Source organism: Halichoeres trimaculatus, unplaced genomic scaffold (assembly GCF_033239565.1).
Source record: "Halichoeres trimaculatus isolate MK-OKI-2021-1 unplaced genomic scaffold, fHalTri1.1 fHalTri1_scaffold_22, whole genome shotgun sequence".
NCBI lineage: Eukaryota > Metazoa > Chordata > Actinopteri > Labriformes > Labridae > Halichoeres > Halichoeres trimaculatus.
The window spans coordinates 14,844,986-14,869,516 of NW_027437200.1; the positions used below are offsets into that span (position 1 = coordinate 14,844,986).

General features: G+C 38.9%; 1 protein-coding gene across 22 annotated transcripts in view; it reads left to right on the top strand.

The window, feature by feature from the left end:
• The window catches only part of LOC141811063 (adhesion G protein-coupled receptor L3), a 324,467-nt gene that overhangs the window by 84,687 nt on the left and 215,249 nt on the right, over nt 1-24,531 (top strand). For all 22 annotated transcript variants that reach the window (XM_074698944.1, XM_074698947.1, XM_074698936.1 and 19 more), the window contains exon 3: nt 5,805-6,028. In XM_074698944.1, coding sequence (XP_074555045.1) covers nt 5,974-6,028 — 55 coding nt within the window. In that variant the 5' untranslated portion in view covers nt 5,805-5,973. The remainder of the gene's footprint in view (nt 1-5,804; nt 6,029-24,531) is intronic.

The following is a 24,531-nucleotide window of genomic DNA, read 5'->3' on the forward strand; positions in this document are numbered from 1 at the left end:
ACAAGTAGTTTGCATATTTTTTTTACTTATTAAAAGCAATTCAGACCTCATTTTGTCTTTCAACAACTTATAACAAGACATTTTTCTGGACTGGTCTGGTAAAAGTGGCTCATATTTAGTCTAAAAAGATATGTTCCAGTTAAAATAAAACAAAAACACTTGATAAGATTTCTGTTTTTTGCAGTGTATGTAAATGTTCATGGGTAGAGCAAGTTATGTATTGAAAAGAGAACTATCAAACTTTAATGTTATTGATAGTGAATCCTTGTTGTTAAGGAGATAAAGGTACAAGCATGAGTCCATAATATGGGAAAGTCCAATTTTTCAACAGCTGATGTTGTGGTAAGACCATTTTTGGATTCACAGTGTTCTCTAAATTGGTACATAATTCACTGAATTAAGAAAAAATCTGTTTTAAATTGGTTATTTTTCCCTCCATTGTGCTACTCTAACACACAATGTTCTGAGTCTGTTACATAAATAGAAGGTTAGAGAACACATTGTGGGCTGATTCATGTTTTATTATTGACATTTAAATGAACGCATTCAAAAAGTTAAAGCACAAATTATGGTTCTTCTAATAATTAGAGTATATTCTCGTGACCCATGTTCCTGTGCATTATCTTTTATGTTACAGAGCAGGAAGAGTTCCCCCTGACGCTGCTCAGCAATCAGAGTGAAGAAACAGTGACTCAATGCAAACTGGTAGTTGTGTGTTTGAATATGAAAAATATATGCAAAGAGAATGCAAAAGCACTTTCAGACTGGATTTCACTGCAGAAGGAGGATTTTCCACAAGTGTTTCCAAAAGATGTCGTGTAGACAGTACGGTGATAACAGGTGATGCGAAGAGATGGTATGTAGTTAGATTTTTAGCTTGCCCTTCATATTTAGCTCTTTGACAGATCACAGTTGCACATCATGCCTAACTGCAACATCACACATTGACTCCCACCCAAAATCAGGTGCCCAGGAGTGTTAGCAATGCCGTGTTAGCGGGTGGTATTCCGTAGCAAATCAACACAGCCAAACATCTTCTTTTGAAGCTTTTAACACCCAAATCTCATATTAACAGGAGCATCTCCGACACAAATATCCCCATTTACAGGCCTATTTTGGGATGCTAAAATCAAACTAATAGCTTCCATTTCCCTAAATGCTTCCAGCCTCTCATTTGTCTCTTTCACCGAGTCACATTATTGCTGCGGGACAACATATTTCACCCCCCTGTGATAACCGCTGTGGTATCACCCGTCTCTGTTTTGCTTTAACTAGATAGAAAAGTCAATTAATTCAATCTGTCAGGTTTCATCTGGGGCCTCGTTGGCACCCGCACGTCGCTAAAGTAACAAAAACAACATCATCGCTGATTAGAAAAAGAAGTTCCGCAGGAGACAGCGAGACGGTGATGAAGAAGTCTCCTTGATGTGGCGGGGAACAGAAGCTGCGGACGACGCTCGGCCCCCGCTTAAATGTTGGCCGGCTTATCTAAGGGAGTTATACTAAATCCCCCTCAGAACAAGTACCCTTGAAACGTCAGCACCATAATGTATCATAAGGCTCCTTCTGGAATACAAGACAAGTTGGCAATGCTGGACTACGCTCTGTCTTTCTCTTTTTTAACTCCCTCCTTTTCTTCTTCATCATCATCTTCTTCTTTTCCTTTTATTTCAGCACTGAACTGGGTCCAAACCCTTCTCATAAATATGTATTTTATGCTGTGTTCTTTAGGCGGTTGACAGCACTTCCCAAACCCACACGTTTTTCTTTTTCTTCTTTTTTTCTTTTCTTCCAAGAACAAATTAACAACTGTGATAGCGACGTGTTTTTCATTTGATGTGATAATTTTTAAGTAACACCTGTGCATGCAGTTTCTACTTCATCGCCTGTGCTATGCGATATAATGTGCGAGTCCCACCCAAAGACTTACATGCAGGAATCTACAAATACTCATTGTCTCTTATCTCTCTGCTTCCTTCCAATATTTTTGAGGAGCAAACCTGCAAAAATAAAAAAAAAATCCAGATTTTTCAAGTTGTGCAAACATAATCGTCTCGTCTGGTGTGTATCTTCAACATGTTGTCACTCCGCTGCCTCCTTTTCTCTGCCACCAATTTGGAAGTTGTCTTACAGTATAAACTTCAAGTCCAATTTGCTGCTTGGACAGTGCATTTGAATGTGATTATTCCAGGAATAATGTGTGTTTTTTTTCTATCTAGGGAGTCACACTATCTGATTTGATGTCATATTTAATTCCGCTCCCCGGCAGCTGTCACAGCGTTTTATTGAAAGCGCTGTTTACTCACAAGGATATTTCTTTGATTCAATACACACTCTTGTTGCTATTTTAATGTCTTAAAAGCCCTGTCATCACGTATATGTGTGAAAAAGAGGTGAAGTAAATGGAAAACTGAATGTGGTTCAGATCAGTTCAGGTTTTTGCTCCTCTCCCAAAATGAGAAACCTGACTTTTAACCCCCGAATATTACGACGGATGGCTCATGCAGACATGCCATTCTTTTAAACCCTTTAATAATTGCTCCGAAAGCTCAGATTACTTCAATGAAGAATTTTAGATATAGAGCTGAATTTTAAAAGGACTTGCAGCACAGCATAACTCCATTATGACTGTCTGGAAGAGGTGTATTTAAAATGTAATGCCAGTCAACCTCCCCAGTGCCTTGTCCTTTGATGCGGCGCTCACGTTTTGACCTTTTGTAACCAGATTTCCCAGCATCCCACAATGGAATTAACTCCCTCCAATATTAAATGCAGCACAGAATGCTTAATGTGCAAGGATAATACTTGTGCAGAGGGGTGGCAGCAGCATTGTGTGTGTGTGTGTGTGTGTGTGTGTGTGTGTGTGTGTGTGTGTGTGTGTGCAGTGCATGCTGCTTGTATCATTTTGCAGAGATTATGCTTCTGCGGCAGATCACATCTGATATTGGATAATAAAGGGGCTTGGATTGCCTAATCATTAAAGCTGACTTAACCTTAATAGCATGATATGGGTTTGATGGAGATAATCCCATCAGAATATTGGAGTTTATTTTTGATCTAAAATAATGTATCCTCGTTTAACCGCGATGTTTATTTGACTGATGTGGTGTGTTTTTTTAAACTTTTTGCAATATTTCAACTGATAGGCCCATTCAACTCAAATCGTACAAAAGTGAAGCCATAACCTCCAGAAGTTCAACTGAGACTTCTTGCAAGAATGGCAACATTTAGCTGTAAGGAAAGTTGTAAAAGCCAAATTTTTGTTGTTTGTTTTTCCCTGTTTCTCTGTCACTAAACGCTGAAGGGGCTTTAGACAAAGGTGTCACTCATTGTACTTCACCCCATTATTTTCAGATTTAAATCACATTTTAAAAACTGACCTTCTCAGAGATTTGAACTCTTGGACCCTAATCAGCATTATACAAGTGAACTTTACAAAAGAAAATTAAGTCTCATGAAAAAATATTGATGTATACTTTGATTTTGAAGTTAAACGCCCCTCTGCGTCCAGTAAGGCAGGGGAGCTTGAAATTCTTTAATTTTGATATCACATTCATTTTCTGGCATCCAGAGCTGGTGATGTCATTTCGAGCCATTGTCTGCATGGAAGAGACTGATAGGTGTTACTGCACTTGATGTCATTTACAAAACAAATTAAACACATCAGTAAATGTCCTTCAAGTTCACCTTGTTTAACTGAAAGATGGACAAGAGTGTATAACTGTTTTTTTTTTTTTTTTTTTTTTTTTTAACATTTTAATGTTGAATAGCACATTTCTTTGGATCAAAAGTGGTTGTTTTACATGATTTGATACAGCTATATGATCTCTGTTTTTCTCACATAAGTGTTACAAAAACCCCTTTTTTTCACCCTCTGTCTTTTAGCTGCTGTCCCTTTAAGGCTCTCTGCTCCACAAACCCTTTTTCCTCTGATTGGCCCCAAGTGATGGGCATTACAGCTCATTTTTGAGAACTGGTGTTTTCGACTCCCTATAATTTATCATCTCCTTAGATTTTTTTATCGCTTAAAATCAATGGATTAGTAGCAGTAGTATCAAAAACAAACAAAAATCATATTGAATGTTTATGCAGCGTTCCATTTGTACTTGGAACTGGGAAGTCGGGAGTGGGAATTGCATCATCTCCAAGTTCAGCGTTACATGTGCCAAGTTGGAAAAACTTGCCATAACAGCAGTATTTCTTTATATAAACATTGAATAATACTATATATACAGCTGATTTATTGAGATGAACAGGTCAGAAATTCTAAAATAAAAAGATTATACCAGGAGCTAAATTACTGTTTACCCTGAACTTGGAATTTCCTACTGGGAACTCGAAGTGTTGTGGGTACTTAAACTCAACAAGCAAAAGAGCCATCTCAGTTACACATTAAGGTCTTATCTTTGATTGTATGTGTATATCATTTCTTAACTTTTGACTATTTACAATCAAACAACATCAACTAGCTTGGTAAACCACATAGTAAAATAGATTGGTAAAGTTGAAGAAAAAACAAGGGCCAAGTGTTGATCTTGTTTCTTCTTTTATTATTTGCCTTGTTTTGGGGTTGACTTGCTCTTAGGTCATAGATGTTACGATAAACAGTTTCCATGCTATTGTTTACCTTTGTTCATACTCCACCCCACATTTTGACCAGTCTCATGTGGCTTTAACAGACAAAACAACAGAAAGGGGAAACTAATCGGCTCTCAATCAGGAGCCGGCTTTTGTCAACTTGAAGAGCTGGATCAGTCATGACTGACACATTACTATTGGCCACCCCTCTGGGGGCCTATTGGAGGCAGAGCTATGGACAGATCTTGGGGCCCGTTTGAGGCCCGCCTCTCAGACATGTCATGAACCAGTTGAAGAGGTCATCCTGTGATTACCTCATAATTTTGCCATTTTCAGAAAGACAAGTTTTGAGTGGTTTACAGACAGTTTCACACCACACTGAGATGTAGCAGTTTGAAAGTCTGCAAACATTTAGTTTGAACTTCCAGCCAAATTATTTTGTATTCATTTTTAAAATATGGAATAGCATGATGCTCCATCTTTTCACATGACAGAGGTGGGTTTTTTGACCTTTACTGCTAGTCCTTCATTTAAGCCTATGTAAAAACACTTCCAAGAATTTAGCAGAGCTCAAGGGCAGCTTCAGTTCACTGAGCTCTTTAGAGTGCACCTGGTCGGCCATCTTTGTTGTCTGGAATTTGGAATCAAAGCCTTGAAGCGCAGCAGTCATTTTCAGGCCGTACAAAAACACTCACAGGTGCAAAAGCTCTGACTGTGAAGTTATGTCTCATGCCCACAGGAATGGAAAAACACCTCAAAGCTTCTTTTGTCAATTTTCATCAGGCCTCGCAAGGCTACACACAAGGTCTGGGGCATACATAAAATCCATACGCGCGCATGTTTGTCAGCCAAAGCAGTGTGCGCTCCATCGCTCCCCTCCTTGTCTCTCTGTGGGAGTGATTTGTTGTGAAGGTGGGGGAGTTAACACATCGATGAGCAAAAAACAAGAGAATATCCAAAAATAAATTATGAAGCTCACTCACAATCACACCCAGCATTCAGATTTCATCTAAGTGGAGATTGAGCAACTTGCACCCAGGCACTCGATGACAACGCGGTACCCAGGATGCCATAAGGACCGTGCACAAAGATGATAAAACCATGATGCATCCATCTGTTGTGTTTCTTACAGGAAAATAAACACATTTTCTGTTCCTGTAAAAGAACAAAGAGCTTGCTCATTTGTCCGTTGAGCTAATGTGCATGTCTTTGTTTCTTTATGACAGATTTTTACCACATCTGGGATCCCAACACCAGGACTTTGGGTCTTCAGGAAGAGTGACAAAGTGGAGGGAGCTGCGCCCTAAAGGCAGAACCCAAATTCAGGCATTCGCCAACAAAAGACTGACCTCAACTGGGATCTTCAGCAGCGGGCGGTAAGAGGAGGAGGAGGCCATGTGGACCGCACGGCTGCTTGTCCTCGCCAGCCTCTTTGCACCAGCCGCTCTGGGTGAGTTTGGCTCATTAGAGCTTGTTTTTGTCTCTGTTTGTTTCTATGTGGGCGCGCAGATGTGAGAACCAAACACACCTCTTGAATTCAGATTTGAAGCTGTATTGGAATTTCATCCTTTTTGCTTTACAGTGTCTGATTCTGTGATCCAGAAGCCTCTGAGTTTTTCTGCTTTTTTGTCTTCCATCTTGCCCTCCTCGCTAATTAGCACTTTTTCACTTCTCAAAACTCCCTGAAACTTTCTGTCTCCGCTTTTCTTATTTGTACTCTCTGTGTTTCTCCCTATTTTTAGATCGGTCCCTCTGTCTTACTCCTCAGTCTCTCGCTCTCCTGGCGATTCCTAATGAACTGAAATTACTTTGAAAGAATCATTAACACTGCTTTGGCTTTGTGGCACATGTTTAGTAAAGCAAGAATTGCAGAATAAAGACCTCTTTTATCATTTCACGCATTAAGATCTTAAGATTAGGTTGCAGTCTGCTCCTTCCCTCTTGTCTCTGTAGACGGAAACTGCCGTGGTTTTCGCAGAGTTTCGTTTTTGCCGTCTGTGGATTGTTTCAGAGGCTAAATGAAGTCATTTAAATTCAGATTAGAAGACTTTTACGGCGGTGGTCGGGTGGTTTGTGGGTGTGTGTGGAAGTACGTATGTGTGTGCGGACGGATCTGCTGGCAACAGTCAGCCAGGGTTTAGATGTAGGGAGTATTGGGAGGAGGGCAATCGCCCGTAACAATGTTAATTTGACATGGCTAAAACCATTAATGAGAGATTTGAAGCTAATTGAATTGTTTTGTGCTCTTTTATCTTTGTGCTATACTGTGTTCATCATCCAGAGCTAATGAAAGCACACTTTCTAGCATCAGTAGTTTGCCTTAATGCTCAACAGAAAGAAGATATGTGACAGCACTGTGGCTCTCCTTTGCTGTTTTTATCATACACACTCCAACTATTGTTCTCTAGAGGTTTGGTAGTTCTGACTGCTGTTAATCTGCTTGGTTTGATATCAGTGTAGTCCATTACATCCTGCAATTACAAAGGCTTACAGAGGCAGTTAACCAGCTGGAGGCCATAATTCTTGGCTGTAGCTTTGGTTAGGGTTTTCCCAACATAACACTGTAATCCTGTGTGTTTTCTCAAATGTGTGATTGATATTGCTGGGTAACACTTAAAGCGCTGAAGTCAGAAAGGTTTGGGCCTGTTTTAAGGTTTTGCTGTCTTGTTTTTCACCAAGACGCTAACCCCTACTTTCCAGAATGTAGGTCGAACACATTTCCGCTTAAGGGAGAGTCTCGGACTCAACTGTCTAACACAGCTAACTAGTTTTCTCAGTCCTGTTTGGGCTGAGTTTGGCTTCTAGTTTTTTTGGGATTGGCATAAAATGAAAAAAAAAAAGAAAAAAAAAATCAAAGCAGGAAAAAACTGGTGAATTTACATTTTTTTTTCAATTCTTTATTGTTTTCAATTCTGGAAGGCAGACATTAGGACAAAAACAAAGAAAAATAATTTAATTACCTCTGCCATTCAGTCTTTCTTAAACAATTGACAATAGTTTTGATGTGAATTTTGATTTAAAGTAAAATCAGACATTTGAGACTGATCTGAAGTCAGTTAGTCAAATGACTTAAAAGCTGTAGCACAACAAACTTTGGTCGCATCCAATAAAAGCTATTGAAAATAAACATGAATTTTTAGTCGAATCATTAATGAAAAATGTAAAACCTAATCAAACTGACAAAAGTGGACCTTTGTCTTGTTAAATAACCAAGGAGTTAACATCTGACATTGATCTAACACCAGTAAGTCACTTACATCAGAAACTATTGGAGAATTTCTCAATATTTCAACGGAATGATCATTTAAATTGCAACAAATTCACACCACATAAGAATCAACTCAAGTTCAAACATCTGATATGAACTTCGGTTCCATAAGGATGGGGTTGTGAATTGTGATTCTTTTACAATGAACTATTATAATATTGTGATATGACACAGTGCTTTGTGTCATTTTAATTTGAAATGTATGGTACCCTATTGTAGGATATGTCGTGTTACATTACATTATGTTACAACATAGTTGCCTCTACCAAGGAGGTTATGTTTTTGGGGAAGCTTGTCTGTCTGTGAACAACACAACTCAAAAAGTAACAAATGGATCTTCATGAAATTTTCAGGAAATGTTCAAAATGGGATAAAAAAGAAGTGATTAAATTTTGGAGGTGAGCTGGATCACCATCTGGATCCAGGTTTTTTTTTTTTTTAAGATCCTTTATCTTTGTGAGATAGGGCTGGTTTCACCATATGTTTATATAACTCCACCATAAATGGTCAGATTGCTTTGTAAAACAACACAAGACAAGGTCACCATAATTTCTGACAGATGTAAAAGTACAATCCAGATCCTGGCAATATTCTATATACTATGATCCGGAATATGACATATGCACTGGGTCATCATCTTCAACACTGTCAGGTAACAAATTATTGTACTAACCTACAACTAACAGCAAATTGTAGCAGACAGTCTGCAGAAAGGGAGTATAACATTAAAGTAGGACTAAAGTGTTGGTTACGATCACAATATGCTTGGTGAAGGTCTGTGCTCTCTGAGTGCTTTTCTAGTTGGTGATGAATTTGTTCTAAGCTCAGATGCTGCACACATTTAGCTAACTTCAGGGAAAGTATTAAACATTAGTGGTACTAGAAAAAAAAACATTTTGGATACTTTTCAAAAAAGGCTTGGTCTTAAAAAAACCCTCCTTCAACCATTTTACAGTTTTAGTTTTTTTCTTTTTTAAAAGGGCAAATTTATCAAGTTTTACTTGTTTTGATATGCCGTTTATTAGGGAAGATTTTTGAAATTCATTCAGGGAAATAAAAGAGATTTCATGAAATATGTGTTCACCCTCAGTTCCCTGAACAGCAGTTCCAAGGGGCACAAATTCTTACACTATACAGAATGACACTCTCACACACACACACACACACACACACACACACACCAGCGTATCACTGTTCAAAGAGCCATAAAGAAAAAAGGTTGTGTGGGGTCAGATTTATTGGTCTTTCATTGTTTCAACCTCTTGACCTTTTATTTGATTAGCATTGACTCTGAAGTACTGTCTACTACAGATACGTCAATCACACAGTGTGTGAGCATCCCTGCTTCGGCCATGTGAATCTGCAGTCTGAATAAATATAAAATTTGTAGATCCACTGTTGTGTAATTACACTAGAAATCGTCTCTCTGCTAAGAAAGATCAGTCACATGTCCTGGGGTTGGAAAGATGCGTATCGATGATCCATTTGGCTGAATAAACAGTGAGTCTGAGGCAACCAGCCTCAGCCAATTAGAACATGTCATGTGGGATGGGTGAGAATCGGTTTCCAGAAGATTGATGTCTTAGTTTGTTCAATGAGGACACAATGTAAATATGATTTCTTGAAAATCAGTCAAACACTCTTCATACTACCCTGGAATATTTTCTTCCGAACATGCAGAGTTGCTGCACGTTTCTGTCAATTTACAACCAATCTAGCTCAGAATTAGTTCAGAATCCCTTTTTATTCTAAGCATACCAACATTTTCTGGATCAGCAGCTGCAGATTTCTACCTTCCAGACTCCCATTGCTTTAAATTCATGGCTGTGGTGCTCTGAAGCAGTTGAAAAAGCATGCATAAATCATAACAGCTGTTTTAACCATTTGGAAAAGCAGCAATGCATGCATGGTTTGTGATGAATGAGCTGAAACGCGCTGCACAGTCCTTTAAATCAATCATTCTGCTTTGTCCGTCACATCCGAACAATCAGTCAGTCGTTGATCCCATAGGAGTAACTGCAGTCGAAGTGACAAACCACCCAGCAGACGTGGGTTTTGGGCTCATACTTGAGTATTCAAGGCTTTTTTTAACACCAAGATGAAGTGGTTAAAATTGACAGCTTTATTGAAAAGAAAAAAAAAACAGCCTGACACCCAAACCAACAGTGTTGCTATAAGCGGACTCGACCAGATGTTGCTGTTGAATTGTTCTGCAGCTGTGGGTGCTGTAGTGGGAATTTTCACCACGGTGTCATTGTGCATGCGTCTCCCTCAGAGTGTTGGAGATGTGGACTCCAGGGGGCTGCTGGCCTACTTCTGGATCCATAGTCCCTTTTGTCTACATACAGCCAGGCCCAGGCATGCACACATGTGCACGCTTGAATGGATTCACACTTTGGGAATAGCACAGTTTCTTTTGACATGCTTGGCAAGTGCTAGATATGATAATGACAACATGTGAGGAGGAACATGAACACGCTATCCACATAGCACATGGCTAATAAAAGCAACTGGAACCTGTGTGTTTCTTTTCTTTTTCTAAGCCGACTTGTACACAACTTTCTGCGCTTGCTGGAGAAAGTAAAATCTATTTCCAGACAGCAGGGAGAGATAAAAGTTAAAGATGTAATGCAGCTGAAGGACCAGTGTGGCTGTGTGTGGGTATTTGTTTTTTGTTTGTGTGTGTGCTTCTTTAAGGTCTTGCATGTCTTGCTTTGTGTGTGTGTGTCCTGAAAGATTAATAAAATGTTCCACTTCAGATGCAGTCACTGGCTTGAAAAATAGGTAAAACACATCCTTGTCACTGTTTTGGTAGCCGTGAATGGCGATGAAAAAGTAATGTCCCAAACACTCCGGCCACGCCTGAGCAGCGCATTAATCATGCGTTTCTGTGCATGCAGAATGCTTCAGGAAGGATTTCATATTCATCCCACTTAATACTGCTCCATGGAATCAGGAGACATGGTGGTTATAATGGATGACAGCTAGTGGACGAATTGAGGAGACGAAAGCGTGAAGTCTGACATGTATTTTTCATGGTCAGAAACAGGTGCATATATCAGCAAAGAGGGGGTTTGGTCTGTAACGAGGAAACGAGGAACGAGGAAGGGACAAGATAGTGAGGGATCTGCTGAAGATGGTGCTTAAAGGTTTTCCATTTGGAGAGAAAAGTCTGTATTTAATGCCTTTACTTTCTTTAACAGATGCACTTGACAAAGACCTTGATGTTTGGGTTGACTTAGCATTTTGCCAGAAACATGTTTTTCTAGTGTCCACTTGCATCAGCCCCATTTTGACCCTGCCTGGTACAAAAATACAGTTCTGGTCTGAATCATAGACTGTATATAAAGTGGACAACGTGTCTCTGCCATTTATCATTGTACGGTTTTGAAGCCAAATTACCCCGTAACAGGCGCAGCCATTGGTAGCAGTAGAGACAATATGGGATTCTGGGAGAATCTGAGTGGAGCCGGGTTACATAAATAATTATTTTTTTTATTTGGAGAGTCTAATCACTTCTTGACTCTACCTCCTGACATATTTTACAGCCCCTGAAAAAATACACGAGAACAGCAGCTGTCAATCATCTTTAACCGTTACGTAAAGCCTCATTTTTAACCTCGTATAACTAAAGAAAACTAAACTCTTCAGAATAAAGAGGACTTGAATTCATGACAGCCAAATGATATCTTCAAATCACCACAACAATCTGACATTAGAAACATTTCTACGAGGAGTATTGATTTTTTAAAGTTTGACCGCACCCCATGTGAAATGGCTGGAAAGCAAGATTTTTTAACCTTTACTGCAGCCAACCACCAGGGGGAGCAGTTTTGTGGGGACCTCACTTTGAGCTGAGCAAGCGGACGTCCATTTTTTTTACAGTCTATGGTCTGAATGGCTAGTCTCTCTCAAAGTTCGCACTAAAATTACTTTCTAACTTGTTTATTTTGAATAATAATATGAGATAAGTCATTAAAAAAAAGCATAAAGACAAAAAAAAAACTTTCAAATGCAAAACCAACAGACCAACACATTTCTCACCAGGCAGGGGAGGTTTTTCTGTTGTTAAATGAGCATTTTAACACAAATCTCACTGGGGACTGACTCACTTAAAGAGGGGGTATTATGCTTCCTGATAGTATAAACATGGTCATAAACTAACAATTCTGGATGCCCATACAAGATGTGATCAGATTTTCAAACTTCTACATATTTATATGGTGTAGAAATTATACACCTTAGTCAGCACATTCCCTCCTACAAGCCTCTAGAAGACTGGCCAATCAGAAGGAGTGGGGGTTTTTTCAAGGAGAAGGCAGCCTTAAAGAGACAGCTGCTAAAATTAGTCATTTCAGAGTCTAAAATGAAGTTTTTCTGAAACACTGTTGAGCAGTGAATCACATAAAGCTACTACAGGGGTAGCAGAAGGAAATTATACAGCATAAAAAAAGACCAGTACCCCTCTTTTAAGAACCTACCCTTTTTTGCACTTCTGTGTGCTTTAATTTTCTGGTTCCATGTTGGCTCCTTAACATTTTTTTTTATTTTAAAGGTAAATTAAGGTGACTGACACTTTTATATGAGCCTTTAGAACTAAATGCAAATAAGACCTTCTATCTTGCTTTATCAGTTGACTTTTCTTGGAACCGTATTCCTTCATTCTCCTTTCCTACAAAGTGAATCCAGGCCATTGTGCTCCTCACAAGCTCCATCTGTCACTCACAATGACATATCAGCACCAATATGCAAAGGTTAGCTGTGTGTAACCAAACAACAGCATAAAACCCAGACGTCATCCTCCCTGTTCCCGTACCCGATCCACTTAATTAATCTCCTTGTGCCAGGGCACCGGCTCCATCCGCCAAGGCATCCCTGGATTTGCCTAATTTGCTTAATTAATTAAACAAATGATTTATTTGAGCTCATATTTCAAAGCGGGAGAAAGTTCTCTGTAGAGCCCACTGAGGCATGTACTGTTTTGTTGTGATTGTGAGACGCCTCTTGAAGCATTGAAGAAATAAGCACGCTTTGGAGTGGGTGGATGTCAATCACTCATTTTCTGCTGCATAATACACAGACAGATCCAGTACGTCAGAGCCCAGCTGTATTGTGTTTGCAGTATTAGATTATGGAAATAACTTTGAGGAGTGTCTGTGCTTGACGAAGGTGAGAGGAGCTATTACAGTTACTGACTTTTACTGAGGAAGCCATAAACAGGATAAGACTCTGTTTGCTGATGCTTTGACAGAATAGCTCATAGACTATGTTAAATTCAATATGTAGCCATTTAGAAAAACTGTGTGACTCATTTCTTTGACATTTTGAAATAAATCCCAAATTAAATCTACAGACTGATCTAAATTTGGGAAGAAAAAAATAAAATCAAGAATTTACTGCCATTAACTAGCATTTATTTACTATCTAAACTCAAGCTCTTCAGTTAAATATGTTGAATTAATTTTTCTAGAGTGTGGCTACCATTAGCAGAGCTAGCACCACCATCCTTCAGTTGTCCTTGCAATTCAAAGCAGTGACATTAACCATATCTTTTGTCTCAAGATATGAAGCCTATTTTTTTTATTCATTTTTTTTTCTTTTTTTACTTTTAATTTTTCTATTTTTATTTTACATTTATTTAACAAGGTAAAACCTGTAGAGATCAGAGGATCTCTTTCTCAAGGGAGACCTGAACAGGAAGTCCTTAAATCTGCACTGCTCTTCAGCAAGTGTCCACTTGAAGCTGGTTGCAGAAACTCTGGAAATAAAACAGCACCAGTTACAGAAAGACTATTCATACAGCTGAAATAACGTAACTTACAACCTGATTCAAATGAAACAAATTTAAAAAACTGGATATGTAAAGTGATAACAGATTTTTTCAAGTTATCAGGCTCACAAAATACGCCTGCCCGGCTCTTTGCTTCATTCCAACTTGACCAAAGTTAGAGTTCAGCAGTTCTAGAGAGTGGGGAAAAAATGATGTATTCTAGTATTGGGATTTTTGTTTAACTATCATACATTTTATTTCTTTTCTTTCAAATTTTAATCCTTCATTTTAGTCTTTCTTTATAAGATGGCTAGGAAAAAGTTGAGATGTCAGATCCCCTAAACAAATCCTGAAAACTGACTCCACACATTATGCGCTTTTTCGGGGGAATATGACATAGTCTATAGTAGACATGCACCAATTTCCTTAATTTATGGGGATCGGGAATTGGTGATCAGTGATTGGTGATCAGCTCATCCTTACATATGAAACTGATCTTATATTCCTCCGGGAAGGTCTGACAGCAAGTTGCTTTTTGCACTGAGACCTAAAACTCAGGAAACTTTATTGGTTGTTTAAGTTAAAACATAAAGATTGTATTGTTTCACAAGTATTGTACAATGATTTCCCATAAAATAAGATTGGAATATTGAAGGTATATGCTGTCAGTTATAAAAAATGAAATTCGGTATCAACCCAAATTGGTATCGGCAAGTTAGGCTTTTTAAAGATCAGTGATCGGTGATCGGCCAGAAAATTGTGATCGGTGCACCCCTACTCTGTAGACACAACTTTTTCACATGGTCTGATGGTAAAAAGAGAAAACGAATCATATAAACTGCAAGAATTGGAAAACATTGAAGAATCACAATTTAAATTGAATCAGCCCCCCCAAAATTGTGCCAGAATCAAATTGGTTGAAAAGCAAATTGTCCCAGCCCTAAGCTTTTCTAATATGGACTTTAAAACTCTGTCTGGACACCTCATATAATAAGCATTCGGGGCCTAAAATAAGAAAAAACATAAATAGTTTGAAGGCCAAAATGAGAATACATAAAACAGCTTGCATACCTTGAGGAATTTTAACATATTTGTTTGTATAGATTGTTTTAAGCCTGCACAAGAAAGGTCGACAAAGTCACTTTATGAAATACTAAAACCAACATAGCAACATTTTTAACAACAACAAAAATAATTGCATGTGGATGTTTAGTAGGTAGCGTTAATGGTAAAATAACTTGGTTTTTCATGATAACATATTTTAAGCTCATAAATTTGGGAAGTACTGAGAGAAATCAGTCTGAGAAACACTCCATTTGAAGCTGATGGTGCCGCTAGAGGAGAAGTCAGTGGGACTAGCAACGCTGCAATAATTCAACTTTGGGGGGATATAAATGTCAAAACCAAAATTTATGTTAATCCATCCAACAGTTGTGAATATATTTCACTCCTTAACCCCAAACCTCATGGTGAAGCAGGAGGAAAAGTCAGGGGATCACATCCTCTGGGGCTCATGAATGTCTCTGCCATCTCTCATAGTAATCCATCTAATGAGTGCAGGGAGATTTCTATCACAACCACAGACCACAACACAAGGATGGACAGAAGGTCTTCCTCTGATGTATCAATTTTGGGTTTATTTTGTTTCAGGATAGTGCTGGTTTTACAAGACTTCCTCCACAGAGGAAGATGGCTGGAGAAGGCACGTGGACTAATGTTGATGGCATGAGACTGAAGAGAGCAAAGATAGCAACTTTTACGAAATAGGAACACAGACCAACAGATTTTAATTAAACAACAGAGCAATTTATCGCCTCCAAACTGTATTCCTTAAGTATTTTCTTACTTGACTTTCACATAAAACTCTGATCGCTCTGAAAATGCTTCTGATGATATTCTCCAAAATCGCCTTGGGTTTGACGCTTTAACAGATTTTTTATTTGCTCTCTTTTTTTTTGCCGGGGAATGGATTATGCTCCCCCAACCCACCACCACCACCCCCAAAAGCCACACAAGGTTTCTGGAAACAGATAATAGTGCAGCAGTTATGGAAAAATTAACTTTGTTTTTATACCTCGCCTTGGGGAGGCCTCTGCAGCTGTCATTTGGATGCTAGATAATTCCGTTGCTACTTCCTGAATGCTAATTTTTGAGGCTTTGATAGGTCTTATGTTTGGGTGTAAGATTTTTGATGTTAATGAAACAGAAAGGGTTTCAGGTTTTCTCTATATTCACTTCTTTCCTTCTCTGTAACATTTTGCGCAGCATTTGGCATGGCGTTGAGAAATCCCCTTCCTTTTATGTTCTTCAGTAATGAGTGAAAAATCAATACCTGCTTGATATGGGGGAATAAAAGAATGGCCTTCGCGACCCATGGCATCAGCATCAACTGCCTGACATTGCCAAATTGCTGTCAGAACTGGCAACCCAAGAGGAATGAGTGACAGCCACATTAAGAATGGCAGGGTGGGGTTAAACGCTCCTGCATGTTTTATAGGCGTCTGACTCGGACCTGTGTATATCTTCCAAATACGTCTCTAAGGCTCCTCATTCATTGAGCCCAGTTACACAGGCGTAATATGGTAAGCGCTGAATGATGCCATTTAAAGTGGGCTTGCAGCTGGCCGAATGGTGTTTAATGAGGACAGATATTGACAGCGAGGTCAAGTGGCAGTGGATGCTGGTTTACATTAGGCTGCATAATGTGCGCGCGTGCATGTTTGTGCTGCTTTGCTGAGCTGCAGGGGGGGGAGAGAATCACTCAGTAACCCCACAGACCAGCTCACAGGGCAGAAATAGTGGGCGTGCAACACCAACAGGGTTTCCCACACTGCATAGCGGCAGGGGTCAGGCAGTAATTTGGGGTGTGGGCGGAAAGCGAGGTGCAGGAAGGGCAAACAGAAACCACGCAGAGAGAAAGACAATGCGGCGACCTATGCTTTACTCAATTTGTGAAATTAATTACTTTTTTTTCCTTCCCCAGCCACAGTGTGAAATCCATACAAGCAACGTATGCTTTTATCCCCCCCCAGCCTTTCAAAATAAATCCACATTCAGCTGACACATTTGCATTGTGATGACACAGGAGATGCAGATGATTACATGTTGCAATAGACAGCATAGTGCTGAATATGTAAATGTACAAGCTTTGTCGGATTGGCACAATCATGGCTGAGGTTATGACCGCATGCATGGTGAGGCTGTCAGCCCCCCAACCCTCCCACATGATGAATTGTTACTGCAGCAGAGCATGATTACAATAAACGCCTGGAGGCTCTTCTATTTGCATGTTTGCTAATTATTCAGATTAGAATCTTCACTTTTTTGACCACATGTTGCTAATAACATGCAGGGATGTTCAGACTGATTTGTATTTGTGCGCGTGAATGAGGCATTGGGATCTCTTTGTCTACTGGTTGAGGTTGTGTTTGTTTTATCTCTGATCATGGATGAATGTGTGATATGATACACAGGAAATCAAAGCTGATTTCAGAGAGTTTAATTCAACTGCATATCTAGATCTGATGCTTTAACCTTTTTTCATTGTTTCCATTATTTTATCACCACAATGCGTTGAAAAGTGTATAATTTTCTTCAGATAAGGCGGAGGTAAACATGAGCACTGATTGCTGTGTTTTCTTTATTGTCGTTTTAAAAAGGAAGAGGATTTTTGACATAAGTGCTGTTGTGTGGGTATTTCTTCACCTCTGTTTATGGATCTGGGATGGGTACCTCTCTCATTTGAAACGATACAGAACCGATGCCTGCTACCTGGCAGTCCCTATCGGTACTCAACGGTAGCAATTTTCGGTTCTTTTTTGTGTTTCTGTGGTAAAAAAATATGAATTTGTTTTAAAATAAAATCTCTTTTTTTTCAATTTAACATATTTACTCTTCAATATATAACTTTGCAATGCTGTGTTCATGTCCAGCATGGAAAATAGCCTACTCTTCCACTCCCTCACAGTCACAAGGATGCGTTTAGGTACCTAAACATGGTACCATTTGGCTTTATGTGAATTGGTACCAGGTACTTTCGACTGAATTCAGTCGGTACCTATAAAAGTACCCAATTTGGTACTCATCCCTACCTGTAAGTGTAACTTTTTCATGTATATGTATCGGGATGGGTATTGAAATTGTCAAATTGATATTGGTATTGATTTTATTGTTGCTGATGCCATTATCAGTCTCCTTATCAATTCCCCCTGTGAATTTTCTCAGTACGAAAAAAAACAAAAAAAAAAACTGCTTCACCGGTCTTCTGTCAACAACACTTTATTGAGTTTATGAATAAATATATGCAACAACTAAATCCTGTTTTATAATCATTTCCTCTGCGTCCCAGTTTTATTTATTTATTTATTTTTTGGAATTGGGGTTGCACATTCTTACATCATCCAACTGTTTTTCAATTTTTGTCTATACCGATGTTTAGTGATGGGTACCTTTCACATTTGAAATGATACAGTACCGATGCCCGGTTCCTGACAATCGGTATCAGTACTCAACAGTACCAATTTTCTGTAGTTTTGTGTTTGTGTGGTAACAAATATCAACTTGTTCTATCATAAAATATAATAGGCCTGCGCAATATATCGTTTGAACATCTCCATTGCAATATGCGCATGCGTGATAGTCACATTGCGCATGTGATTTGACTATTGCATTTCCCCCATTTATTAGTGAAATGGAAAAAAAGCAACTGAAATTGAAACCTATTCTATTTTGTACAGAGACGTGGCCTCCTGGATCACTTTCATATACAACAATCTTCATCATTCACAGATAAACCCCCTTAGCCTGGATTAAATTGTATTACAGGAATACAATGGTGTCATTGTGAGTCAACCAAATTCTTCCCAAACAGAGCTATTCAAATCATCTGGTGAAAATTCTTTTATCTGTAATAATGCAATATATATCTCAAACCCTCCAAAAATCACAATGTCAGTTTTCTTTAATATCATGCAGCCCTAAAATATAACATTTCTTTGATATAACATATTTATTCTTCAAAATATAACCTTGCAATGCTGTGTTCATGTCCAGCATGGAAAATCGCCTACTCCTTCACTCCCTCACAGTCACAAGGATGTGTTTAGGTACCTGAACATGGTACCTTTTGATTTTACATGAATTGATACCCAGAACTTTTAACTGAATTCAGTCAGCACCTATAAAAGTACCTAATTTGGTACCCATCCCTACCGATGTTTGACTTTAGCAGGGGTGATATAAGTCGTACTGATTTGAAGTTGTCCAGTTTAGTGACAGATGTGGATCACACATGAAGTAAAGCTCTCTGAGAGTCTGTGATTTTCTACTTTGGGTTGTGTAACATGTGCCTTAAAGGCCACACAACAGCAAACACTGAAGTGTTTTCCCAGTGCCTCTGATGAGATACACTGGCACTTACTGTTGATGAAAAAGTCAACATAATGGCCCCCTGTCACCAACAGGGAAAACATTCTTGTAAATTAAAACCATATTCTTTGTTTTTAAAATAAACAGTACAATGAAAGCGGTTAAACAACTGGTTCTCTGCTTTCATTCATACACTGTCTGTAAATCCTGATTATAGTCTTATATTGTTTGCTGAGTGAGGCTTTGTGGAGAGCTATGGGAGCAATTGAGGGCATTAGAGAGCTGCAGAGGAAAACAAAGGTGTGTTTCTTTGTACAGCTTGGAGAACAGGGTGAAGTGATAGCACCTTTATTTGACCAACAAAGGAAATAATTGGAAAACACAGAGAGTGGAAGATTAATTGGTAATTTAATGTGTTCATACGGAAACAAAGGCAACGATAGATGTGGTAGCGCTGGCTTCAAACTAAAGTTCACCACAGACACAGCAGGCCAATTATGGGCAAGCTGATGTGTGACCCGGCTCTCGCTCCTCCGTGCTCTGTCATTGAATAAACCAAGCGTGCACAGTAACTGGTGATTTCATTGCAACAAATCAATATGAGGTATTGTAAAGTCTGCATTCAGAGCAGAAGCAGCAGCAGCGGGTGGGGATGGGATCAAATGATACCGTGGCACAGATTAGCCCATGAGACCTCGAGGATAAGACAGAGAAAGGAAGAAAAAGGGAGCTGGTGGAGGTAGTGTGGGGGAGGTACGGGCGATACTGGAGATGGCCTTCAGTATGGCCCAGTGGCCTTGTGGGGGAATTCAATACAGCCATTGACAAAAGAAGGCCTCCTTTGTGGAGCCTCCTTTAGGAAGCTGTTCCATTTCCTTATTAATTGTGCTCTCATTAAAATAAAAGGAAGGGGAGAAGGGGACACAGAGTGCGAGAGTAATGATAGCTCTTCAGCACGGCCTCTGTGTTTGGATTAAAGCCAAGGTCAAGTAGTTTACAGTTCCAGGATGGAAAATACACCGTAGTTTATGCACTGTCCACAAAGATGTCCACACACATTTTCCCCCTTTATCTTCCTCCTCACACACCCTTTTACACACAGGAGCGCAAACCTTCCTTATGGGCTTTATCCACATCCTTTGCAGATGCACAGTATCAGGACTCAGGGGTCACAGCTTGAGTCATTCCTGCAGCACAGCTGTCAGACAGGGGAGGAACCCATGGATCACTGACATCCTGACCAAAAATCCTCCTCTAAGTAGCCTCTGATACAAAGCTTACACATTTATCTGGCTTCTTTCTGCATCTGTTATGTTTTTACCACTTTAATCATCATCCCATCAGTAAGAGTAACATTGAACCCATCTGTGTATTTGCTCAGTCTGGCCTCGAAACTTCAAATGGGTTTGGCAAACCAAAGTAATCGGGGAAGTACCGTATGGAAGGCCAACAGGGTCATAATTTTAGCATTTGCATTTGTTTTATTTCCAAAACAAGTTTGAACTGACCTGATCCTTCACCCTCTTCTGGATGTTCTTTCATTAGCTTTCCCTTTTTTTTGCAATGTTGCCCGATGCTTTGATTCAGACCTTAAACTTGATGTGTTAAGACTTAGAAAACTACAGTTTAATCCAGTAAATGATGGATCCTGTAATGAGCAAAGTTGTCTGTAGGGTTGGTAATAGCTGGACAACTCATTAAAGGATAAGTGATACTTAGCCTATGGTAACAATAACTAAATACAATAACTCACTGATTTGAAACATAGTTTTTTTTATGTATGATTTACAGAATTTTAAATCTGCAAAATCATCCATGAAGCACATGTTTATTGAAATCAAAAGTAAAAACCATACACATTTTTGTGCTTAAAAAACCAGATCCATTTTGCATGAACTCATCCACATTTTGTATTTTAATTTTAAAACAGTAACTTGTTTTAAATTAACCTGTGTGGCAGTATCTGTGACAGTTAAAGCTGTATTGACAGTTCCAACCAACTTTCTCTGCAGTCAGTATACTGCAGTTTAGGTTTCCCTCATTCATGTCTTTGACACTACCGCATTGAGTTATTAAGTTGTGATGCAGGAAGTACAACTGACTATATAAAGTGCCTTGTTTGTCTATTGAAAATATTGTTATTTAGCCCCTCATATTGATACACCTCACACAAGTTAAGGCGATGATTTATTTGTCCCACCCCTTGTGTCCAGCATTGCAACAATCCATCAATATCAAGATATTTTGATGAAAAATCTTAATGTACATAGGTAGAAACTTGGGAATAATCCATTTGATCACAGTTCAGCCCCATTATAGTGTTCAGTTCTTTCACAAATAACATAAAAAACAAATTCCAGATGGTAGTTTGTTGTCCATTATAACAGACTGTTGGTGTCTGTCAGCATGTGATTACTATGGTACTGCCTGTGTCAATTAAGGTAACTGGTCCTCGAAAACACAACTACATAATTCATTATGAGAAATTCTTTCTCTTTCTTATAATAATTCTTTATTTAACCAGATAAAAAGCCTCCTTGATATTAGAATTTCATTTACAAGAGTGACCTGGGCCAGGCTGCAGCATACAGTCAGTTACAGACAGAATATTTGCACACACTCAATTTGCACTCGCCCCAACTTAACACACAAAAAAAAACATACAATGGAATAATGAAAGATGTTAAAAAGCCCATATATGAAAAAAATTGGTTTGATATTAGTAAAATGACTGCCACCAAAAGTTTCCAAAATACTGAAGCAAACTTTTTCCAAAAAATAAAATCAATCAATCAATCAAAATTTATTTATAGCGCACTTAACAACACCGAGGCGACCAAAGTGTTTTCCGGATAAAAAAGAGTTAGAAAAGATTAGAAATAAAAGCAGATTAAAAGAAATTTACACTGGAACATGTCAGGAAAATAAAATCAGCTATAAAAGACAAAGTTAAATAACATGTCATCATATTACTGTGTATTAAAAGCCAGTCTGAAAAAAATATGTTTTAGGCCCGGCTTTGAAAAGGCCGAAGTCAGAAATGGTGTGTATGCTGGGGGGGAGTTTGTTCCAGAGTCTGGGTAAAGCGATTGAAAAACCTGAGACCTTAACTCGATGTTGGGGTTTGAATGGAGAGAAGCTCAGTCAAATAATTAGGCGCAAGGCTTTAAAAACAAAGAGTAAAATTTTAAAATCTGTCCTAGCAGAAACTGGAACCCAGTGGAGGGAAAATAGGACTGGGGTGATGTGTTGGCGCAACAATTAGCTTAAAAATTAGTTTGCAGAAACATATGCTTTATACTAAAGCTTGGCCCAGACATGAACTGTTCATTAAAGGATTTCTCTGTTTTCCTTTAGGTTGTCTTCTCCCTCCAGATCCACAGCTTCTAAAACTCATATTAAAACCTGACAGAATATTTATAGAATATTTATGTTCGTATCGCTTCTGTTAGCCAAGTCATCATGTCATCTGCTAAGCATGCACCCCCCTTCATTTCTCGCCGTCTGAGATGTAGATCACCACGGTGAAGACATCTCTTTTGGGTGGGAGTTGAGGGTCTAAGGGCAAGAGCCATAACTTTCACAGACATCTTACTGAGCCTGAGACCTTACAAAAGACCAACTGTGTCAAAAGAGAAAAATTGCAGGTGCACATTCCCCAGTGGTTTCACTCCCACTCCCCACACACACGTATTAACACACACATATTAACACACGCGCCCCCTCCGTGATCAGTGCCCCTCATTTGTTGGCGGGTTTAAGGAGGGGGGAGGTTAGAGGGAGATCCTCTTTCACTGTGATAATGCTCTCCTTTCTCTGCCACGAGATGGACGGAGGAAAAGGGATGAAACTGGAGAGGCAGAGTGAGCGATGTCGTTCTACAGCGAGCATCAAATCATACGGCATGCCGTTTTTATGGTGCAGATGTTTCTCAGCAGAATGTGGCACATCCATACAATGGCGGCTATTTTGTATTGGGGTTATGGGGACGATCACGGGGATTGCCCTCTCACTGGGAGGTCAGGATTTATTGCCTAGAAAGTCATAAATTTGTCAAATGGCATGCAAGAGCTTTTTGCACAATATTCCCAGTCATGATGAATAACAAGATTTTTTTTTTTAGCTTTACATTAAGCCACATAAGTCTTAACTTTTGTTGTCAATTACTGATGTGTAATCGCCAACCTTATAGGCCACAAACAATGATATTTGATACTGTATAAATATTAAGAAAAAACCTGTTGTTTAATTCTCAACTGGTGGGTTGCATCCCATGAGGAACCCCTGTTTTCAGTGGGATACATGCTTTTGCCCAGGCAAAAAAATATAAATATATTTTGAGAAAAAAAATCTCCTGCTTTTTTTTTAAGGTAATTATTTATACAGAAGGCTTGCATCATCTTACACTCTTCCATAATTTCCTGTAACGCTAAATGACACTGACCATTTCACAGTGTAGAACGAAAAAAAAAAAAAAAACAGTTTGTCTTCATCAGCTAATTGAGTCTGGATATGGACATTTTTAACCTCAGTGTTTTTTGCAGCGAGGTGTTGCCATATGAAAGAATGAAGCTGTGATATTCTGTACTATCTGAGGTTCAAGCTGCCTCGTCTTTTCATTATGTAAATTCGAGAAGTTTAACATTTTTTCTGTTTTGGATCACAGTTAAAAGTAATGTCATGTAATAGTGGTTCCTTGAAACAAGTCAAGTTGAGAATCACTGTCTTAGACCATCAGTTTAAGTTAACCAGCCACATGTAGCCTTCATGGTGATCTCCCAGGTTTTGGCTCTGAAAGTTTTTGGACCATGGTTTTGAGACTGTCTTTTTTGGCTTTCCATTTTTAGACATCACCCTCTCAGAGGCAGTATTTCAGTTTCAGTTCAATTTCAGTGACAGTTGTTAAATGCCTTTGCTGCTTTGATACCCATCAACTTAAAGTCGGCTGCCTCAGCTGTTGGTTGAATTTGTCAACTTTTGGGCCACTTTATCCTGGACAATCAATGTCCCCCCACCCCCCATTCTGTGGTTGCAAATGACAAGTGGTCCAAGGCATAAGATAGCCAATGTTTCTAACAAACAAAAGTCTAGCCCCTAAAAATAAGATTATTTTATTTTTACCTCTACCAAGGAGATTCTGTTTTTGGGAGTGGTTGTTTGACTGTGAACAACATAACTCAAAAACTAACTAACGGATCTTGATGAAATTTTCAGGAAATGTTCAAAATGGGATAAGAAAGAAGTGATTACACTTTGGAGGTGATCCGGATCACTGTCTGGATCCAGGACTTTTTTAAGGATTCTTTATCATTGTGAGATAGGGTCGTGGTCGGATTGCTTTGCAAAAAATACAAAAACAAGACAAGGTCACCATCATTTCTGACAGATGTAAAAGTACGATCCAGATCCAGGTGATATTCTGGATACTAAGATCTGGAATATGAAATATGTACTGGGTCATCATAATTTTCAACACTGTCAGGTAAAAAATTATCATACAAACCTGCAACTAACACCAAATTGTAGCAGACAGTCTGCTAAAAGGGAG